Source organism: Vulpes vulpes, chromosome 15 (assembly GCF_048418805.1).
Source record: "Vulpes vulpes isolate BD-2025 chromosome 15, VulVul3, whole genome shotgun sequence".
In the NCBI taxonomy this organism is placed as follows: domain Eukaryota; kingdom Metazoa; phylum Chordata; class Mammalia; order Carnivora; family Canidae; genus Vulpes; species Vulpes vulpes.
This window is the reverse complement of record NC_132794.1, coordinates 91018328-91039291: the sequence shown is the minus strand read 5'-3', so window position 1 is coordinate 91039291 and position 20964 is coordinate 91018328. Positions and strand designations below refer to the sequence as shown.

Genomic DNA, 20964 nt, shown 5'->3' with positions numbered 1-20964 from the left:
AAAGCCTACTCAAATGTCCATCTAATAAGTGGATAAATCAAATAAGATATATTCATACAATGGAAGATTATTTGGCAATAGAAATGACATACATGCTACAACATGGATTCACCTAACATTATATTATGTGAAAGAAGCCAGTCATAAAAGACCACACAGTGTATCATGGTGTATCACTTATATAGGCAAATCTATACAGACACAAAGAATAGTGGTTACCTATAGGCTTAGAGGGAGTGGGGATAGAAATGCAGGTGGTTGGGGAATGGGCAGTGGCTGCTAATGGGTTCTGGGATTTCTTTTTGGAGTGACAAAGTGTTTTAAAATACATTAAAACATTTGGTGGTGATGGCTGCACAACTCTGTGCACATACTAAAAATCATGTTAAATGAGTGAAATATGATATGTGAATTTTATTTCAATAAAGCCGTTTAGAAAAATGCTCCTCATGAAATAACCTACATTTGATGCAATGTGACATTTTAAAACGGGCTCAACCATCTTTGGAAATAAGTAATAATAAAGCAAACCAAAATGAAAAAACATACACAATTAAACTGGAATTTTCAGTTTATCTTAAGACATGGAGAAGCAAGTGCTCTGTATACTTTTTTCAAACAGTATAAAGAAATACCATTTAGCAATACTACTAAGAATAAATAAAACTGTTTAATAAAATGACACCTGAGTAGGCCGACAGTTCTGGATTATTTCCTGCCATTTTCCATGTATCCTGGCAACCAAGTCTTTAACCTTAAAAATATCAAAAAGGGAAAAGGGATCAGATCAAAACATTCTTAACTAAAATCAATTTAATGCTTGATATAAAAGATCTGGTAGTTGTGACAGGCCCACACTCAACAATTCAACTTAATTTTTGTCAAGAAAGAGAAAATACTCATCTTCTGGAGAGACTTTCAAATCAGTGATTAATATAAGACGTTTATCCATCACCATCATCTAAATTACTGAATGCTTAGGACTCTATTTTCCCATTTGTTACTAAAGATCATCCAGAAAAAACATATTCCTTCCCTACCTTCAAGACACTTATATTTTTAACTTGTTGGCTTTTGAACACCCATATAGAGAAGCTGAAGTGTGGGTTTTGTATACGGCCTAAGGCTTTAGCTGTTCATTGTCTTTCCAATTTCTGTTTGAAAGACTCAAGGCCACAAAAATAGTTGTCATTTGTTCCTTTCCACACTATCAGAAGATCCAAGATTCACTCTTCTGCCTCTCTAGGTTTCTGCAAAGTACTATGAATTGTCTTTAAATAATAGGTATATTCCTACATTTGAAGGCTTAGTGAGTCTCTGCCTGAAACTCAAAATTTCCTACCACTCTAGAGATGCTCAATTAGCTCTTAAATATAACTGCTTCAGAAAAATGTTTTAAACCAGTCAGGAATTTTATAGCTGCTTTAAAGTTATAAAGTAAATTAAAAGGTCTACTTTTTTCTCCATTTAGAGTTCAGCCGATTCAGTTTCTCTAAAATAATCACCATCTTTTTCAATTACAGGTTGTGAAGAGGAAACTCCTTAGCAGACCATCCCCAACGCAATTTTCATAGACCTCTGTGTCTCTCTACACTCTAAGTAAGATGAGCTCTGGCACCAATCTATGCCGGCCCTTAGCTTTAAGAAACAAAAACCTTGGGTGGTCCCCTTTTAGCATGTCTGTCAGCAGTAGCCACTACCACCAAGTTCTACGGGCCAGTAACTCTAGTCAATGTTCAAAAGAATGTGCTTCTCTGAAACTGGTTTCCACTCTAAGGCAAAGAGCTATCCCCTACATTTTTCTGAAAATCTGCAATCTGATACAACTTCATTAATTGCTCATCTTTGTATTTAACTTAAATCTACTAAAATATATACACATACTAAATCCAAATGGGCACTGTTGAAACGACTAACCTTTATAGTTAATTAATGTAAGATATAAAGTTACAAAGCTGAAACTTCATTTAATGACTTATCCAAACACAATGCCAAAAAAGAATCAGCTACACTACAAATGCTCAAAGATGATTTAGAATTAAAAAATCCAAAAAAAAAAAAAAAAAAAATCCTTAAAAGAAAAGGTTTTTTAAAAAAGTGTTTAGTTTGTTTTAGGATAAAATGTTAAAAATCATTTTATTAATACTAAAGTTGCTTTCCTAACTCCATACTCATATTCAGCTTTTCTATGGTTTTTGAATACACTAAACTTTAAAAAAAAAAGATTAGTAAACTTACTGCTGAATTATTTCTATCATAGAGCTCAGATTGGGTGATGCAGAACTCAGAAATCTTCTTCTCTAATTAGAAACCTTGCATTCTCTAATTAGGATATTCAAAGAATAACAGATAAGTTATTTCTTCTCTATGAACAAAACAAGTTTTCAACCATCACAAAATGTTATAACCGCTTTTAAAACATATATTTAATTAAACAATGCTTTTAATCCTCGAAACTAACTTAAGCCTAAAAATCTTAATTTTGTACCATGAAAAAAGAAACTGTAAGTTTTATTAGTACTGGAAGAATTTTCTCTTCAGGTGTCAGGAGTTTTAGAGTAGCGAGTATAGTAAAATGAAAAATGTATTTGTCTTGAGATTTTTTTTCTCTTTCACTTTTTTGACTTTAGGAAAGTGTTTTATTATTTTTTATTTATTTTTATTTAAATTCAATTTGCCAACATATAGTATAACACCCAGTGCATTTCATCGTGTGCCCTCCTTAATGCCTATTAGCCAGTTACCCACCTCCCCTTCGGCAACCCTCTTTGTTTTTCAGAGTTAGGAGACTCTCATGGTTTGTCTTCCTCTCTAATTTTTCCCCACTCAGTTTCCCTCCTTTCCCTTATGGTCCCTTTTACTGTTTCTTATATTCCACCTATGAGTGAAACCATATAATTGTCTTTCTCTGATTGACTTATTTCAATCAGCATAATACCCTCCAGTTCCATCCACATCAATGTAAATGGTAGATGTAGATATTCATTCTTTCTGATGGCTGAGTAATATTCCACTGTATATATATTCTCTTTCATTTTTTTTAAAGTAATCTCTTCACCCAATGTGGGACTTGAATTCATGAACCCAAGATGAAGAGTCACATGCTCTACTGACTGAGCCAGCCAGGTGCCTCTCCTTTTATTTTATTTTATTCTTAATGTTTTATTTATTTATTCATGAGAGATACAGAGAGAGAGGCAGAGACACAGGTCAAGGGAGAAGCAGGCTCCCTGTGGGGAGCCCAATGTGGGACTCAATCTTAGGATTCCAGGGTCACACTGAGCCAAAGGCAGACGCTCAACCACTGGGCCACCCAAGCATCCCTACTTTCTTTCTTTCTTTTTTTTTTTTTTGAGGCATTCCTACTTTCACTTTTAATCTAGCTAGAAGTATTTACTAGAAGTTGATTTGTTATTAAAGGAAAAAGTTATATTTCTCATCTTATATTTTCTTTTAAAGAGAGGCTTATGTGCTTCTTTTTCTCAAATATTAATTTCCATTAATTAATGGCCAAACAACAACAGCAAAACCTAACAATTCTTATAAAAAACACACTTACCTTAGTTCTATAGAATAGTCTAGCATCTTCCCTAATATCACACTTAACATGCTTTTCCAAAGCCCCACAGAGATGCACGAAGTGTTTCTGTGCAAAACAAACATGAGGGATGAAAACAACTCTGAAGCATTGCAATTTAACAGAGGAGATGATGTTGCTAGAACAACTAACAATCATTTAAAAATCTCTTTCTCTAGTTAGTGATTTCTGATATTAACCATAATGTAATAGTAGTCCTATTAGTGAAAACAGTAACTGCCACAACAGTAAGACTGTTAAGGTTTACTGCTAATTAACATAAAAATATATACAAACATGAGAGTTGTTTTGTTATATATTAAGCTACATTAATGAAAATGTGAATTCTGACTGTGATTTATGCTCAGAAATTTAAAGAGTCCTTTTTAAGATTTTATTTATTTATTTCAGAGAGAAAGAGAGCATAAGCAGGGGGAGAGGGAAGGACAGAGGGAGGTAGAAGCAGACTCCCTGTTGAGCAGGGAGCCTAACAAGGGGCTTAATCCCAGGACTCTAGGATCATGACTGAGTCAAAGGCAGAAGCTTAGCTGACTGAGCCACTCAGATGCTCCTCCTTCTTTTTTAACATATTCTCTAACGGAATATTCAAGTAACAGCTTACTTTTTCTCTATGAACAAAACAAGGTTTAAAAAGTTTTTTTTTTAATAAAGATTTTTTTTAAAAATATTTTATTTATTTATTCATGAGAGACACACACACAGAGAGAGAGGCAGAGACGCAGGCAGAGGAAGAAGCAGGCTCCATGCAGGGCGGCCGATGTGGGACTTGATCCCGGGTCTCCAGGATCACGCCCTGGGTTGAAGGCGGCACTAAACCGCTGAGCCACCTGGGCTGCCCTTTAATAAAGATTTTATTTATTTATTCATGAGAGACAGAGAGAGAGAGGCAGAGGGAGAAGCAGGCTCCAAGCAGGGCACCTGATGCAGGATTCAATCCCGGGACTCCAGGGTCACGCCCTGGGCCGAAGGCAAGCATCAAACCACCGAGCCACCCAGGGATCCCATAAAAATAGTTTCTTGAGAAATTAAGTGTCTTAAGTTTTAGATGTGTATTGTCCAAAACATTCACTGTCATACATACAGTATAGTAAGGTTGAATACACTAAGGTGAGAATATAAATAGACACTTTTTTGAAGGGAAACGTGATAACCATTATTTTACAATAATTTAAACTTGAAAAATTGACAACCTTTGATCTAGCAATTCCAATTCTAGTTTTCTACAGAAATGCTTATATAGGTTGGTAGACATGCAAATAGCATGTTCAAGTTAGTCTGTGTATAATTACAAAGAGCATAATACAATGTTCATTGGTAAAGATTTTGAAATACTATAGTTATTAGAAGTGTTAATATCTTACGGCAATAAAAAAGATAAGTTGCAAATAATATGAATAGTATGACTCCATTTTCATTAAGGTAATAAGTTAGTAAATACATAAATTATGGAGAAATTTATAGGAGGGCATGGGAGTCTTTTACTTTCTACTTTATATAGTTTTATAATAATTGAATTTTTTTTTACTTTTTTTTTTTTAAGATTTTATTTGTTTATTCATGAGAGACAGAGAGAGAGAGAGAGAAGCAGAGACATAGGCAGAGAGAGAAGCAGGCTCCATGTAGGGAGCCCGATGTGGGACTCAATCCCAGGACTCCAGGATCATGCCCTGGGCTGAAGGCAGGTACTCAAGCACTGAGCCACCCAGGCATCCCCTTTTTAACTTTTTAAAAAAGATTTTATATTTTACTCATAAGAGATAGAGAGAGAGAGAGACAGAGACATAGAGAAAGGGAGAAGCAGGTTCCCAGCAAGGAGCCTGATGTGGGACTTGATCCCAGGACCCCAGGATCACGACCTGAGCCAAAGGCAGATGCTCAACCACTGAGCCACCCAGGTGCCCTTATAATAATTGAATTTTTAAACAGTAATCATTGCTTTAACCAAAAAAAAAAAAAAAAAAAAAAAAATTAAAAGAATGTGAAGACCACATAAGAGTAAAACAGATAGATGACTACATTAGGTTCCAATCAGGAGAGCAGTTTTAGGGGCAGTGGCAGGCTCAGTCAAGGGAGCATGTGACTTAATCTTGGGGTTGTGAATTCAAGTCCCATGTTGGGTACAGAAGTTACTTAAATAAATAAACAACAACAACAAAAAGAGGAGAGCAAACAAAATTCTATTTACAATGGTGTTTATAAAAATACACAGACTACTACACAGAGAAGGAAACCATCAACAAAATGAAAAGGCAACTACTAAATTTGAGAAGATATCTGCAAATGACATTATCTGATAAGGGGTTAATGTCCAAAATATATAAAAAACAAAAAACAAACAAAACCCTACAATAAAAAAATGGGCAGAAGACCTAAACAGATATTTTTCCAAAGAAGATATACAGATGGCAAAAAGATATCTCATTGTGGTTTTGATTTTAATTTCCTTGATTATTAGTGGTATTAAACATCTTTTCATGTATCTTTTTGCCATCTGTATACAGGGGTGCCTGAGTGGCTCAATCAGTTGGGTGTCTGCCTTTGGCTCAGGTCCTCTTCCCAGGGTTCTGGAATCAAGCCCTGTGTTGGGCTCCCTGCTCAGTGGGAAGTCTGCTTTTTCCCTCTGCTTCTGTCCTTCCCCACTGCTCTTTTCTTAAAAAAATATTTTATTTATTTATTCATGAGAGATACACACAGAGAGAGAGGCAGAGACACAGCCTGAGAGAGAAGCAGGATCCTTGCAGGGAGCCTGATGTGGGACTCGATCCCGAATCCTGGGATCATGCCCTGAGCCAAAGGCAGAAGTTCAACTGCTGAGCCACCCAGGCATACCTCTCTATTTCAAATGAATAAACTCTTTAAAAAAAAAGTGAAAGAAAAATAAATATAATTAAAAATAAAGTTAAAAAAATCAAATCAAATCAAAGTTTACTCAAGGATATAGAAGACATGGAGAAACATCCCAAAATGATCTATGAATGCATAAGAATTGCAACAACATTTTTTAGGGGGGTGGAGGCAGAAATTGATTCTTTTTTTTTTTTTTAAGTAGGCTCCACACCCAACATGGGCCCAAGGAAGGGCTTGAAGTCATGACCCTGAGATCGAGACCTGAGCTGAGATCAAGAGTCAGAGGCTTAACTGACTGAGCCACCCAGGCACCCCAGCACAAAATGATTCTAAAACTCACTTGCAGTTCAGCGTTTCAGTGCCCCATCAGCCCAGGGTGTGGTCCTGGAGAACCGGGATCGGGAACGAGTCCCACATCAGGCTCCCTGCATGGAGCTTGCTTCTCCCTCTGCCTGTGTCTCTGCCTCTCTCTCTCAATCTGTGTGTGTGTGTCTCTCATGAATAAATAAATAATCTTTTAAAAAATATATAAATAATAAAACTCACTTGCAGAAAAAACAAGTATCATCTTAAACAGAAAATGCTGGAAAATATTTTAAAATATTTTGAAAATAAGTGAACAGATCTATATCAGATATCAAATACACTACGTAAAAATAAAGTTATTTATTTATTTTTTTTTTTAAATAATTTTATTTATTTATTTATTTATGATAGTCACAGAGAGAGAGAGAGAGGCAGAGACACAGGCGGAGGAAGAAGCAGGCTCCATGCACCGGGAGCCCGATGTGGGAAGAAGCAGGCTCCATGCACCGGGAGCCCGATGTGGGATTCGATCCCGGGTCTCCAGGATCGCGCCCTGGGCCAAAGGCAGGCGCCAAACCGCTGCGCCACCCAGGGATCCCTAAAAATAAAGTTAATTAAAACTGTTGTCTTGGGACAGGAAGAGCAAATAGATTGATGGAAAAGAGTCCAGAAACAGAACTGGGAATTGAACATGTAATAAAGATGGCATTTCAAATTGTTGCAAATTGATCCTTGAAATGAGACAATGGGCCACATCACCTTACACTTATCAGAATGGCTAGAATCAAAAGACAAGAAATAGCAAGTGTTGGCAAAGATGGAGAAAAAGGAACCCCCATGTAACTACTGGTGCGAATGTGAACTGGTGTGATCACCATGGAAAGCCGCATGGAGGTTCCTCAAAAATTTAAACAGAAATACCAAATGACTCACTCTATTACTGGATATTTACCCAAAGAAAACAAAAGTACTAATTTGAAAAAATATATGCACCCCTATGTTTACTGCAGCATTATTTAAAATAGCCGAGAATGGAAGCAACTTAAGTGTCCAGTGACAGGTGAATAGATTAAGATGTGGTATATATGTGTGTGTACACACATATATATGTGTATATATATATATATATATATAATAGATATGTGTGTATATATATATAAAATAGAATACAGCCAGAAAAAAAAATGAAATCTTGCCATATGAGACAAATGGATGAACCTAGAGTGTTAAGTGAAAGTGAAATAAGACAGAAAGATAAATACTGTATGATTTCACTTATATGTGAAACCTAAAAAACAAAGTAAGTGAATAAACAAACAAAAAGCAGAAACAGACCTATAAATACAGAGAACAAACTGATGGTTCCCACAGGGTAGGTGGGTGGGGGACAGTGAAAGGCTATGCAAAATGGCTGAAGGGGAGTGGGAGATACAGATTTCCAGGTATGGAATGAGTAAGTCATGGGGATAAAAGGGTATAGCATAGGAAGTATAGTCAATGGTATTGTAATAGTGCTTCATGGTGACGTATGGTAGTTACACTTGTGGTGAGCATAGCATAACATATAAACCTGTAGAATCCCTATGTTGTACACCTGAAACCAATGTAACACTGTCTCCTTAAAAAACAACAAAAAAACCAAAAGCCAAACAAACAATAAAACCTAAGAAAACCCCTCATTAACCAGTCTTATGTCCTTTTCACAATGCCTAAGGAGGTAATATTAAGTTTTAAAACAGGTTGGAATACCTACAGTATGAAATATGATGACTTAAATAAGAACTTTCTCCAGAAGTATGGATTATGGAAGTATGGGAAGGAAAGAATAATTCAAAATGAAAATCTTGACATGGGGATAGAATTAAGAAATGCATATGTAAAGTAGCCTGACTTACTATTAGTTTAATTTTGAAGTCAAATATTATTTTTTTTCCAAATATTACTTCTAAAGAAAAAAAAAGTATAGTGGGAGAAGAGATGGGAAGACACCAGCTAAGAGCTGGTCCATTTGGTGACCCTGGTATTACACTGTTGTCAAGTTATGATGGTTAAATTACACTCCACTAAACAGAACTAATGTGCAGATAAATAATTCTTGCCAAAGATATGGTTGCAAAGTTACTATTACTTCTCTTTTTCCAGTGTATACTGGGATTTCTATAGTAAACCCAAAGTTAACTTTTACAAAATTTTCTACTATATAAAGAATGTTCATTCATTCCATCAATAGTGGCACTTATTAAAAACAAGAAAATACTAAAAACTACCTACCCGTTGTCCAGAAGAAAAAGAATGAGAACAACTAACTTCACCAACTAAATGAAGAAGAATGTACGTCAGGTAATATGCCTGTTAGAGAAATAAAAGAAAACACCCATGAATTAGCTAGCATAGATACCATCCCAGTTTTTTACACATTAGGAGAGTTGCCCAGGAAGGACTAAGAATTTGCTAAGTTGACTGAGGTGGTAAGTCAGGAAAAGCCAAGCATTTAACCTAGGCTTCCTGATTTCTAAATCAAGTGCATTTCCTTAGCCATCTTGCAACTGCCCTAGTAAAGGAGTACCAAAAAATATTCCCAGTATTAAATTACCAACAACCATCGTTTGACCTCAATTCTCAACTCTCAGGGTTACTGAAGAATTTCATGACAGCTGTAAGTAAAAAATATCATGCACTTTATAAATGTGTTGCTAGAATGTACCTAAGTCTCTAAATCCAGAAATGCCTATGCTATTAGCTTGTCATTAGGAAACTGGCACCAGTTATATGTATTCTTTTGAGAGATGATCTAGCCCCAGATACCTGCTTTTCAAGTTCCAAATGAAGACTATCATCAATAGTGCCATTTGGCTGTTCAGCCCTTTTCTTCAAGACCATTTTCTTCAACAAATCAGAAGGCTTCATTTGTACAAGATAGCGATGTAGGACTGATATCTATCAACAGAAGAGGAGAAATTGAACAGTTGCTCTTTCTTAATCTTTTTTTCAGTGGTCCTCTGTTCATTTTGCCTTCTCTAATTTTGTCCCTTTAGCTTTCTTTATAGTCCAGGGATATCCAATTCTCCTTTACTTAAAAGTTCTCATTTGCTTAGAAGGGATTTTAAATTAAAAGATTTGATATTTGTAATTGAGGATAAAAGCTCAAGGAGGAGACCAAATGGCATTACAATAGAGGCCAAACAGAATGCTTTCTCTGTGAAATTATTTTAAAGTCAGCAAAGCTAAATCTCTCTAAGAGTAGAAGTCCCTGAATTCTGAAAAGAATTCTTTTTTGATGGAAGTATCACTGAAAGAACTGACAGCTATTTGCCTGGTGGCTCAGAAATGGTCCCCATATATCTGGAATCAAATCTGCTTGAACTCTGCTAATGAAGAAACCAGCTGTCCCTTGCAATCTCTCTGTCTCACAGCACCCTGTGCATACTTCTATCATTCTTACTACACTGTACTAAAATGGCTGGTTTATTTTGTTTCATCCTAGATTCTGTTTTCTTTCTTTTTTTTTTTTTTTTAAAACATTTTTTATTTATTTATGATAGTCACACACAGAGAGAGAGAGAGGCAGAGACACAGGCAGAGGGAGAAGCAGACTCCATGCACCGGGAGCCCTACGTGGGATTCAATCCCGGATCTCCAGGATCGCGCCCTGGGCCAAAGGCAGGCGCCAAACCGCTGCACCACCCAGGGATCCCTTAGATTCTGTTTTCAAGAGCAGAGTCTCTAATTTATATTTTCATCCCTAGGACCTAGTAGAGAAAAGAGCATTTGTATTAAATTGCAATTTATACAAGAACACATCTAGAACAGGTTAGATGTTGAGTTTTAAAATTCCAACCATGTGTAGCCCCCATAGCTCCCTCAGTGCTATTAATGTTTGTAAAAAGCTTTCAGGACTTCTCAGTGGAGCTTCCTTTGGACATACTTAAACCCATTCATATATACAGGATATATTTACTACTGAACGAGTACTAGAGGACAACCATGTTTAAGCCCTACAATTTAAGGATTATTTAATATTAAAACAGGCACAAGGGGATGCCTGGGTAGCTCAGCAGCTGGGTGTCTGCCTTAGGCTCAGGGCATGATCCCGGGTTGGGGAATCGAGTCCCGCATTGGGCTCCCTTTGAGGAGCCTGCTTCTCTTGTCTTTCTTTGCCTTTGCCTCTCTCTGTGTCTCTCATGAATAAATAAATACATCTTTAAAAAATAAAAATAAAAAAATTTAAAAACTTTAAAAAACAAGTACAAGATGCAATTATGTATAATAGTTCTGCAACTTCTAATCTTATGATAAAATCGCTAACCTTGATAAGGTGAACTAATAGTCTCATATATATCACATTTTGATTTTCCCACTAGTATTTATACATTGATTCATCTAATTGTCCACAATTAACCTTATGGTATTGGGTATGATATCATGTCCATGTAATGGATCTCAATAGTTAAGTACCATTTTAAAGTTTATATGAACTATATAATTATGCTTGAGAGTTGAGATCTAACCTCAGAACTTTTGACTTAAGAACCATCACTTTTCCTTATACCTCACTATCTTTCCCATTTATGAAAAGAAAACAAAAATATTATTTATACCTGCAGATTACTGGCATTAGGGATATCTTCATGTTTCTCATCCAAAAGCTTTGAAATAATCACTAGGCTGAGGCACTGTCTTAGTTGCCTGGAATTAGAATTTAAAGTATTTAGAATGCATTTTAATCAATACTGTTTGAGATGCAAAGATGCAAATAAATGAGCCCAAAGGAGTCCTTCTAAATGGAAACATAGCTAATATTTCAAGAGACGGCAGTACAAGAACATATAAACTTTAATAGAACTGTAAGATTTTCACGTAAAATATTTGTACATTAAGTTAGAATTGTCTGAAACTCAGGCAAATCATTAAGAGCCTTTATCTTTGGCCCTGCTGATTCACTGAAAGAAAATCTATTTTATTGCTCACATTTATGTTTACTAAAGTAAAATAAAAAGAAAAAAAACTCATTTTCTTTTTTTTAACTCATTCATTTTCATGATATGTGCCATCTGTATTGTTATAAGCTAAAATTAAAAATCAAGGATATCACAAAATGCAAGGATATCACAAAAGCATTAGAATCAGGCTGTCACAATGCCTTTCTCCATGGCCAACTATGAAATAAAAGACTGATCCAACATTCAAAGAATGATGAAAGAGAATAAAGGACCAAAGTATTTCATTAATGTAAATATAAATTTTTCTTGATGTTTATTTCTCAATTTTCTATACCTTCCACGTGATGTCCAGTTAGGGACCAGCTGTACCAACCACAGAAGGTTGTGTGGATGACTAGACAGCTCATTTATGGCCAGACAGAGTTCAGGCACCTGAAAACAAAGAATAAGCAAGATTTTTCAAATAGGTCAGTGGAACTAAATCATCTACCATCCCTTCTTGCCATTATGGAAGCATTATTATAAAAAGAGCCTCATTTTCAGAAAAGCATGGAGTCTAGGACCTGCTAAAACAGACACAGTACACAGATTCAGTTTTAAACTTTGGAAGAGGGGATCCCTGGGTGGCTCGTCGGTTTAGCACCTGCCTTCGGTCCAGGGTGTGATACTGGGAATCGTGGGATTGAGTCCCGCGTCAGGCTCCCTGCATGGAGCTTGCTTCTCCTTCTGCCTCTGTGTCTCTGCCTCTCTGTCTCTCATGAATAAATAAATAAAATCTTAAAAAACAAATAAATGAACTTTGGAAGAGACTGAACAGATATACTAATCAGAATCTCACTTGGCTTTCATGTTTTGTGCTATGGCATACCTATACCTGCATCTAAACAGTCCTCTCCAGGAGAATCTAAATCTAAATAAATCTAATTTAAGATTGACTGATTGATTAATTTTAGACAGAGAAAGAGAGGGAGCATGTTTGAGTGGAGGGAGGTGCAGAGGGAGAGAGAAGAGAATCCTTAAGCAGACTCCCCGCTGAGTACAGAGCAGAACTGGGGGCTCCATTCCAGGGCCCTGAGATCATGACCTGAGTCGAAATTAAGAGTTGGACACTTAATCAACTGAGCCACCCAGGTGCTCCTAAACAGACCTAAATACAAATACCCTAGAGGTATATAATGAAAGCTGCAGAAGATCATGTTTCTGACCTGGGATTTCTTGCATTTTAGGGATCCTCAACTATTTCAGTATTTCAAGTCTAACAAAATTGCTTCAAAATAATCTCTGAGTAGGGGAAGAAACTATGGGATGAGGGTAACAGATGGGACAAGGTTGATTATGTCCTGTTAATTGCTGAGGCTGGGTGGTAAGTACTTATGGGTTCATCATACTTGTCTATTTTTGCACTTTTGAAATCTTCCATCAAAAAAGGTTCTAAAAAATAGAATTCTTAAAAACCTAACAAATATTATACACATTTACCATTAATATGGCTATAGATATTCAACTCAAATTTTTGTTGTGTGACTTTGCCTCACCATTTCATGTAGGTCTTTCCTAAAGGTCACTTCAGAAGGGCCTTCCCTGACTGCCTTATCTGAAACAGCAGAGGATCCCTGTCTTGCTATTATTCTCTACACCCATGTCTTGCTTTATTTTAATTTGTGGTCCTTACTACAACTTGACATGATATTATAATCTACATTTACTTTATTATTTAACTCTCTAACATAAAACTGCCATAAAGGCAATGGATTTATCTTTTTCATGGCTGTATTTCTAACACATTAATGCTGGGCCCACAATAATTCCCAATAAACACTTAAAAAAAAAAAATGAATAGCTGCAGTTTTAGAGAAGATTCAGTTACCATAAATTTAAATAATACAGTTCCTTGGGTGCCTGGACGATTAACTGATCAGTTAATCACATGCCTGCGGCTCAGGTCATAATCTCAGGGTCCTGGGATTGAGCCCCGAGTTCAGCAACCTGCTCAGCAGGGAGTCTGCTTCTCCCTTCTCCGGCTTCTGTTCTCTCTCTCAAATAAATAAATAAAATCGTAAAAAAACAAAATACAGTTCCAGCGAAGATAGTCCCTTCCTTAGTTTATTTTTCATATGTTAGAGATCTTAACAGGCTAGAAAGTAGTAATTCCATATGCACCATGAAAGTCAAGTTGTGATGGTATATAAAAAAACAATGCTAAAATCAATATAAAGGCTTTAAGTATGGTTTACCTTTGTGTTCCAATCTCTAATATTTTTCATCAGATTTATCAGGAGGCTCTGAAAGTCCACTAGAGGAATCTGTTTCAGCTGTTTCTCCAAACTCATTTTAAACAACATTAAAATCAACAACATTATTTCACGATCTTGGTAACCTTCTGGATGTATGGATGTACACAAGCCGAGAAACTGTGACAGAAGTGCAGAGATAAAACAACTTAAGGAGATAAATTTCACTTGGAGAGTTTAAATTATAAAAACTTTCTGACAAAAAATGCAGAAGTAAAAAACATCAAATGTCTGGAAAAAGAAGGCAAGAAATAAAGAAATACTCATTTAATAGTTGAAATAGGTGACAATATAAATATTTTATTCTCCAATTTTCACTTTTGAGATTTTTTTAAATGGTTCGGTATCACTGATTTGATTCAGCCACTAAAAAGTTTTAACACTTTTATTAATTCTTAATCACTAAGTTAAAGTAATAACTTTTTCTTCAAACATCCTAATTCTAAAAAATTATTGGTTCCAAAATATACTGGTTTCTAAAAGCTTCTCGGTAAAGGTATTCCTAGAACTGTATTAATTCTGTAAATCTAAAGTTCTCTTTTACTCCTAATATTAAAACAAAACAAAAAAAATAGCAAGAACGACATTTGATACAAATACTATTACAAGCAATTTCAAAGATTGGATATTAGTAAACCTCTAGTAAAACACTAGTCATTTTGTTTTAAAACCTCCAACCACAAAACTAAATGGTTCTAGTTCTGGGCTAAAGACATAAAAAAGTAGTTTTCCCCTACCTTAACCACATTTAAAATGTTGGTTTCAGGAAGAGTTGAAAAAATTGGCTTACAAGATGAATCTTCACTTCCATCCCGTCCCAAAGTCATCTGTGTTTCAGAACTATTGAAAAGTGAATAAAGTAACATGAAATTAAGCACAAGATAATTATTTTAAGAAATATCGAACAAAAAATAAGTTTCATTGGGGCATAATTTACACACAATAAAATATACTGATTTTAAGTTTTGACAAATGTATATAGTAGGGTAACTGTCAAAGGAATAAAGAAGTAGCAGGACATTTCTATTACCCACAAAATCCCTTCATGCCAGATCCAAGTCACTCTGCTATCTCCCACTCCAGGTAAACACTAATCTGATTTCTATCTCTATTCATTAGTTCTCCCTTGAACAGCTACTTTTTATAAGGCACTATCCTCACTGATCTTGGTGGTGTCAGAGAACTATGTAGAAGGTGTCTTTGACTACAAAAGAACTCAATATTTGAAGGTCTCAATGAATAGACAGCAATATAAAGAAACAATTCTAAGCACCTTAATTTTGGTTGAGGTAATCTGTGAAGGTTCATGGAAGAGGAGATACATGAATTTGGCCTTCAGAAGTTATTTTGTTTAATTTTTTGAATAAATAATATCTTCATATGGTTAAAAAACTTCAAAAGGTATCAAGGCACAGTATGCTGTGAAGAACTATCCTCAGTCTAGGCCTTTTGCCCCCTACTTGCCTTCCCCATAATCACTACTAGTTTTTAGTCCTTCCTTCTACAGGCATTTTTTAAAAGATTTTTTTATTTATTTATGATAGTCACACACAGAGAGAGAGAGAGAGAGAGAGAGAGAGAGGCAGAGACACAGGCAGAAGAAGAAGCAGGCTCCATGCACCGGGAGCCCGACATGGGATTTGATTCCGGGTCTCCAGGATCGCGCCCTGGGCCAAAGGCAGGCGCTAAACTGCTGCACCACCCAGGGATCCCTATACAGGCATTTTATGTATATACAAATAAATATGAATCTATGCCTTCCTTTACTATAAACTGTACATAGCACACTATATACTGTCATATACCTCTCTTTTTTCACTTAATGTATCTTATACTTCCATAACTATATATGAAAAGCTTTCTTAACTACTAAAGTCTTTGCTTGGTGGCCCTGTGTGCCTTCCTAGCTATATAACCTCAGGCAAATTACTTAAACTATCTATGCCTGACTCATCTATAAAATGGGAATGAAGTTAGTATCTAATAGTTGTAGTGACCATTAAATGAAGTACTACATGTTAAGTCCTTAGGACTGTCCCTGGCACATAGTAAACAATATGTAACTACTAGTAGTTGTGATAATTATTAATGTATCATGATTTATTTAATCTGTCTCCATACGGATACTGTCTTGCTCTTAGAAACAGTGCTTCAACCAGTGAGACAGGTAATATTCTGATGAGCAGACACTGAGGATGGAGCTGAGGGATCAGTATGAGAAGAGCCAACGCAATGACTAATACAGAGGAACATCAAGTAGACCAATTTTGTTAGAACAAAAGGGAGGGCAAAATAGAAAATAGGTCAAATTGTAGAGTCTTAAATATAAGGTGTAAGGGTTTGAGAACCAAAGAGTAAGAAATTCAAGACTATGTTTCATAAAAGAAATCCTCCAAGAATGAAAAGAATGAATACCTTGGAGGTAGAAAGCTTCCGGGGAAAGGTTATTTTTTCACCAGGGTAGGCATGAAAAGACGATCTGAATTAGACTGATACTGGTAACAAAAAAGGAAAGAACAGCTGTGACATGAGCAGAGGAAGTGGAACACAGGGATGTGAGAATTGATGGAATGTAAAAGAGAGAGGTTAGTTGTGACTCAGATTTTTAGATTTTATTTATTTATTCATGAGAGACACATAGAGAGAGAGGCAGAGACACAGGCAGAGGGAGAAGCAGGCTCCCTGCAGGAAGCCCAATGCAGGACTCGATCCCAGGACCCCGGGATCATGCCCTGAGCGAAGGCAGACACTCAACCCCTGAGCCACCCAGGCGTCCTGTGTCTCAGATTTTAAGTCTGTACATCTAACACAACAATGGTCGAGAAAAGAACTGTTCTACTATCCTTTAGTATCGTATTTTCCCTATCTGAATATTTAAGAGCCTTCAGACATTTCATACACACCAATAAAAATTGTTAAGTTGCATGTGAGTCTTAGAAGAGAGCGTTGCCGTCATATCTCAATAGGATTCAGTCTTGTACTCATGTTGGTTAAACAGGGATTTCATCACAGTTCACTCATTCCTTCACCAGCTCCTTCCTGCTTTCCTGTGCTCATTGATGCCTACCATTACACTGCAACAGTTACTACAGCCACCATCTCCCTGCTGTAGTCACCAAACCTAAGGCCAACTCTTCAACTGGTAAGTAACCAAGAAAAACAACTATCTCACCAAATATCATTTGCATGCATTATGTCTTAATGCATTCATTATATATCTTTACTTCACTATTTCTACTTCAGTATCTACTTGCAACAGTGAAGAAAAATTCAAATCTGTTGCATACAACATACAAAATTACCACACGTTACTGAATTCATTGAATGTTAAATAATAAAATAATTGGCATTTTAACTTTTTAAAGTATAGGTAGTTTGAGTATTTTAATGACGTATGGAGGAAATGCTGAGTTTTTCTGGATGGGCCAGGAAAGCATTTTTTCCCCCTATTTAAAGTGACAGAGAACATAGTTTTAATCTGAAAATTTGCTATCCAACATATTTTTAGATACAGATTACATCTGAGCAACAAGGGATCCTATTATGGAATGGAAAGAACTAGAGAAATAAGAGTTTGGCTTTGGATATAGCAAGTAACAAGAATTTACCTTTCTCTCAGAAGTGAAGATGAGTATATTTTCATAATTAAGAACATTCTTATTTCTATGCTGTTTATTTCTTTGTCCAATTTTCTAACAGGCTATTGATCTTTTTCTCTTTTAATTTGAAACTAAACCAAACCTATGTCTACAACCAGAGTTGTTTCATTCACACATATATGCATGAATATGAAAAATTATATGAATATATACCTCCCTCTTATCCCTTTTGAGGCTTTTGATTTTGTGTATAGTGACTACTATCATGGCAAGTTGTTTTTAATGTGGTCAAATAAGTTAATTTTTCTTTTTATGGCTTTCAAGTGTGAGTTCATTCACAAAACCATTTTCTCTTTTTCTAGGACTATAAATACCTGCTGGTTTCTTCTATTACTTTTATGGTTTCATTGTTTACATTAAAATCTTTAATCTATCATTTTGAGATATGGATGCAAAATTTTTCAGATGGCTACCCAGTGTTCCAAACAGTGGAAAATACCAGATACTTAATATCCTACTCTTTCCTCATTTATGGAAATAGCATCTTTAGCATAGTGTCTCTGTCTTTGCTTGTTTTGGACTTACTTTCTTCCACTGATAGAGCTTTGCATCTTGTCCTTGTCCTATACTATTATCTGCTAAAGCCAGTCCTGCCTCTTAACTCTTCTTTCTCAAAGCTTTTCTGGAAATTGTTTTTTTCCATATGACTTTAGAATTACCTGTATAGTAACAACTCTCCCCCCTTCCCCACAAAATATTTGATTGGCATTTTAAAAAATATTTATTTATTTTTAAAAGATTAAAAAAATATTTTATTTATTTATTCATGAGAGACACACAGAGAGAGGCAGAGACACAGGCAGAGGAAGAGGCAGGCTCCTTGTGGGGAGCCTGATGCGGGGCTCAATCCCAGGACCCTGGGACAGAGAGAGAGAGAGAGAGAGACCGCACAAGCAGGAGGAACAGCAGAGGGAGAGAGAAAAGTAGACTCCCTGCTCAGCAGGGAGCCCAACACCAAGCTCGACATGACCCAAGCAGAAGGCTGATGCCTAACCAGCTAAGTCATCCAGGTGCCCCAATAGTGGACGGTCTTATTAAATTTTAAAAAAAAATTTAAATGTTTCCATTTCCTCCTTGTTAAATATGATGATGACTTTAAGACTAAGACAGATGTTAAGGGGCACCTGGGTGGCTCAGTTGGTTAAGCATCTGCCTTCAGCTTGGTTCATGATGCCAGAGTGCTAGGATAGAGGCCCAAGTCAGGATTCCTGCTTAGAAGGGAGTCTGCCTCTCCCTCTCTCTCTGCCCCTCCCCCTGCTCATGCTCTCTCAAATAAAATCTTTAAAAAAGAAAAAAAAAAGACAGATATTAAGAATGTATCTAATTCAAGACCCATTTCAATTTTGAGAGATTTAAAAAACCAAAAATGGGTATTGAACCTAACAATTTATTAATTGTTATTATATTACAAATTATTAAAAAGAATGTTTTTAGGAGTTTATGAAAACAAAACTTACACCAGATTGTCTTCATTAAAGTCTGGCTGAAGATTCTCCAGAGGAAACAAAGATCTAAAATCAATTCCCATATTGAAAAACACAGCTGCTATATCGGATAATGATGGGATCCAGGGCCAAACTGGTGAATCACTGAAGGTATCTAGTTAACAGAAGAAAATATTTTATCCCAAATCCCAGGTTCACAAACACACAGTTGCAAGATGACACTATGTAGTGAAACATGGATATTATGATGATTTTAGAGAAATGACATCTGATAATGATATGTTAACAATATAGTTATTTAGAATGATCATTTAGGAATTATACATTTTCAAGTAATGTGAAGGAAATGACATTTATGAAAATACTTGAGAGTGATGATGAATAAAAGAGAGAGGGAGTGGTACACTTTGAAAAGACTGAAAATAACAATCGTAAAATACCAACTACTTCTAATACAGGATGATTTTACCATTTTCAATCCCCATATAGTCCTAATTCTCAAAACAAGTGAAAGATATAAATCACAATGCTGTTTAATGAAACAAGGGATCTCAAAAATGAAAAAACAGTTGTTACGTTTTTGTAGTAGATACTTTCAATCTCCTTAGTGCATAATCAGTACAATACTTGCTCATCAATAAGCCAGTTAAAGTTAATTGGCTAAATAAACAAACTTGCAACTATTTCCACTTACCCAGACAGTAACTCATGAGTTGGTAAATATTAAGTTAGGGCTGTTCCTTTAAGATCTTATACCCCTTTTCTCAATGCAACTAGAAAAATGCAGATACTCATTTTTGATTGGCATTTCATTTCATTTCATTACTAGAGATTTTAGATCACAAAAATAATTTTTTATTCTATACTTCTGAATATCCTAAATGTTTAGCAATTAGAAATAGACTCCATACACAGCATTCAATAATTCACACTACTAATCAGAGTATACTTATATACTCACCATTTCTAATAGTTATTTCCATCAATGTACTTAAAATCTGCACAGACACAATACAGTCTGTATGAACTGACATCATCTGCCAAAGTAAATAAGAGTATTAAGAAAGAAGAAAGAAAATGAGCATTTATTACTTGTTAGGGAAATATAAAGGTATTTTGCGTGTATTTTCTTTAATATGCATTTTACATACATTTCAATATTTAAAATAACCTTATGAAGTGGTCATTCATTATACATAAGGCTCAGAGAGATTAAAATACTCCACCTACATAAGACACGAGGAGTTGGAACTTAAAATCCAGGTCTGATTCTAAAAATCAGGGCCTTTCTATTCTAACATGCTGTTTTTACAACTTTCATTTATAATTAGACAAACATTTGAAAACTATCAAAAAACAGCTTTCTAATTCATGTGCAATGAAATCCAAAACCCATAAAGGGAAAGGCTACTTGCTAGTTGTTCATAGGCAAAAACCAAACCACAAACTAGTAAAAATGTTTGAAACGGTACAATATGCAAATTAACATACCAATATACTTTTTAAAAGATGTCTAATATCACCAGTAGTCAAAGAAATGCACCCCCACCCCCACTAAACTCACCTGCAGACTCAAAAAAAAAAAAAAAAAAAAGAAATGCAGAAATGCAGAGAAATGACAAGCTATTATTAGCTTGTCAAGAGAAACTGGACATTGAGATTGTTAATGATCAAGAACATTGATAACACCCAGTGTTCATTAGAGTATTAGGAAAGAGGTAGCATGGCCAGTGTAAGTATAATTTGGTAAAATTTAAAAAGTAATTTGGTAGTATTTATGCAAAGTTATTGTCCTTATATTTTGATCTAGTCAGCCTTTTTACATATAAAAATTTATATGCAGAGGCACATAATTAACATAATTTTACAGTAAAAGAT

General features: G+C 35.5%; 1 protein-coding gene across 3 annotated transcripts in view; it reads right to left on the bottom strand.

The window, feature by feature from the left end:
* The window catches only part of SLF2 (SMC5-SMC6 complex localization factor 2), a 48432-nt gene that overhangs the window by 4782 nt on the left and 22686 nt on the right, over positions 1-20964 (bottom strand). For all 3 annotated transcript variants that reach the window (XR_011997540.1, XM_025992237.2, XM_025992239.2), the window contains exons 10-19: positions 20048-20123; positions 19099-19240; positions 14720-14822; positions 13926-14102; positions 12026-12123; positions 11350-11437; positions 9557-9688; positions 9023-9100; positions 3560-3646; positions 686-754 (exon numbers count right to left, since the gene is read on the bottom strand). Coding sequence is in view for 2 of the 3 variants with exons in the window: in XM_025992237.2 (XP_025848022.1) it covers positions 686-754; positions 3560-3646; positions 9023-9100; positions 9557-9688; positions 11350-11437; positions 12026-12123; positions 13926-14102; positions 14720-14822; positions 19099-19240; positions 20048-20123 (1050 nt within the window). In the remaining variant the exon portion in view is untranslated. The remainder of the gene's footprint in view (positions 1-685; positions 755-3559; positions 3647-9022; positions 9101-9556; positions 9689-11349; positions 11438-12025; positions 12124-13925; positions 14103-14719; positions 14823-19098; positions 19241-20047; positions 20124-20964) is intronic.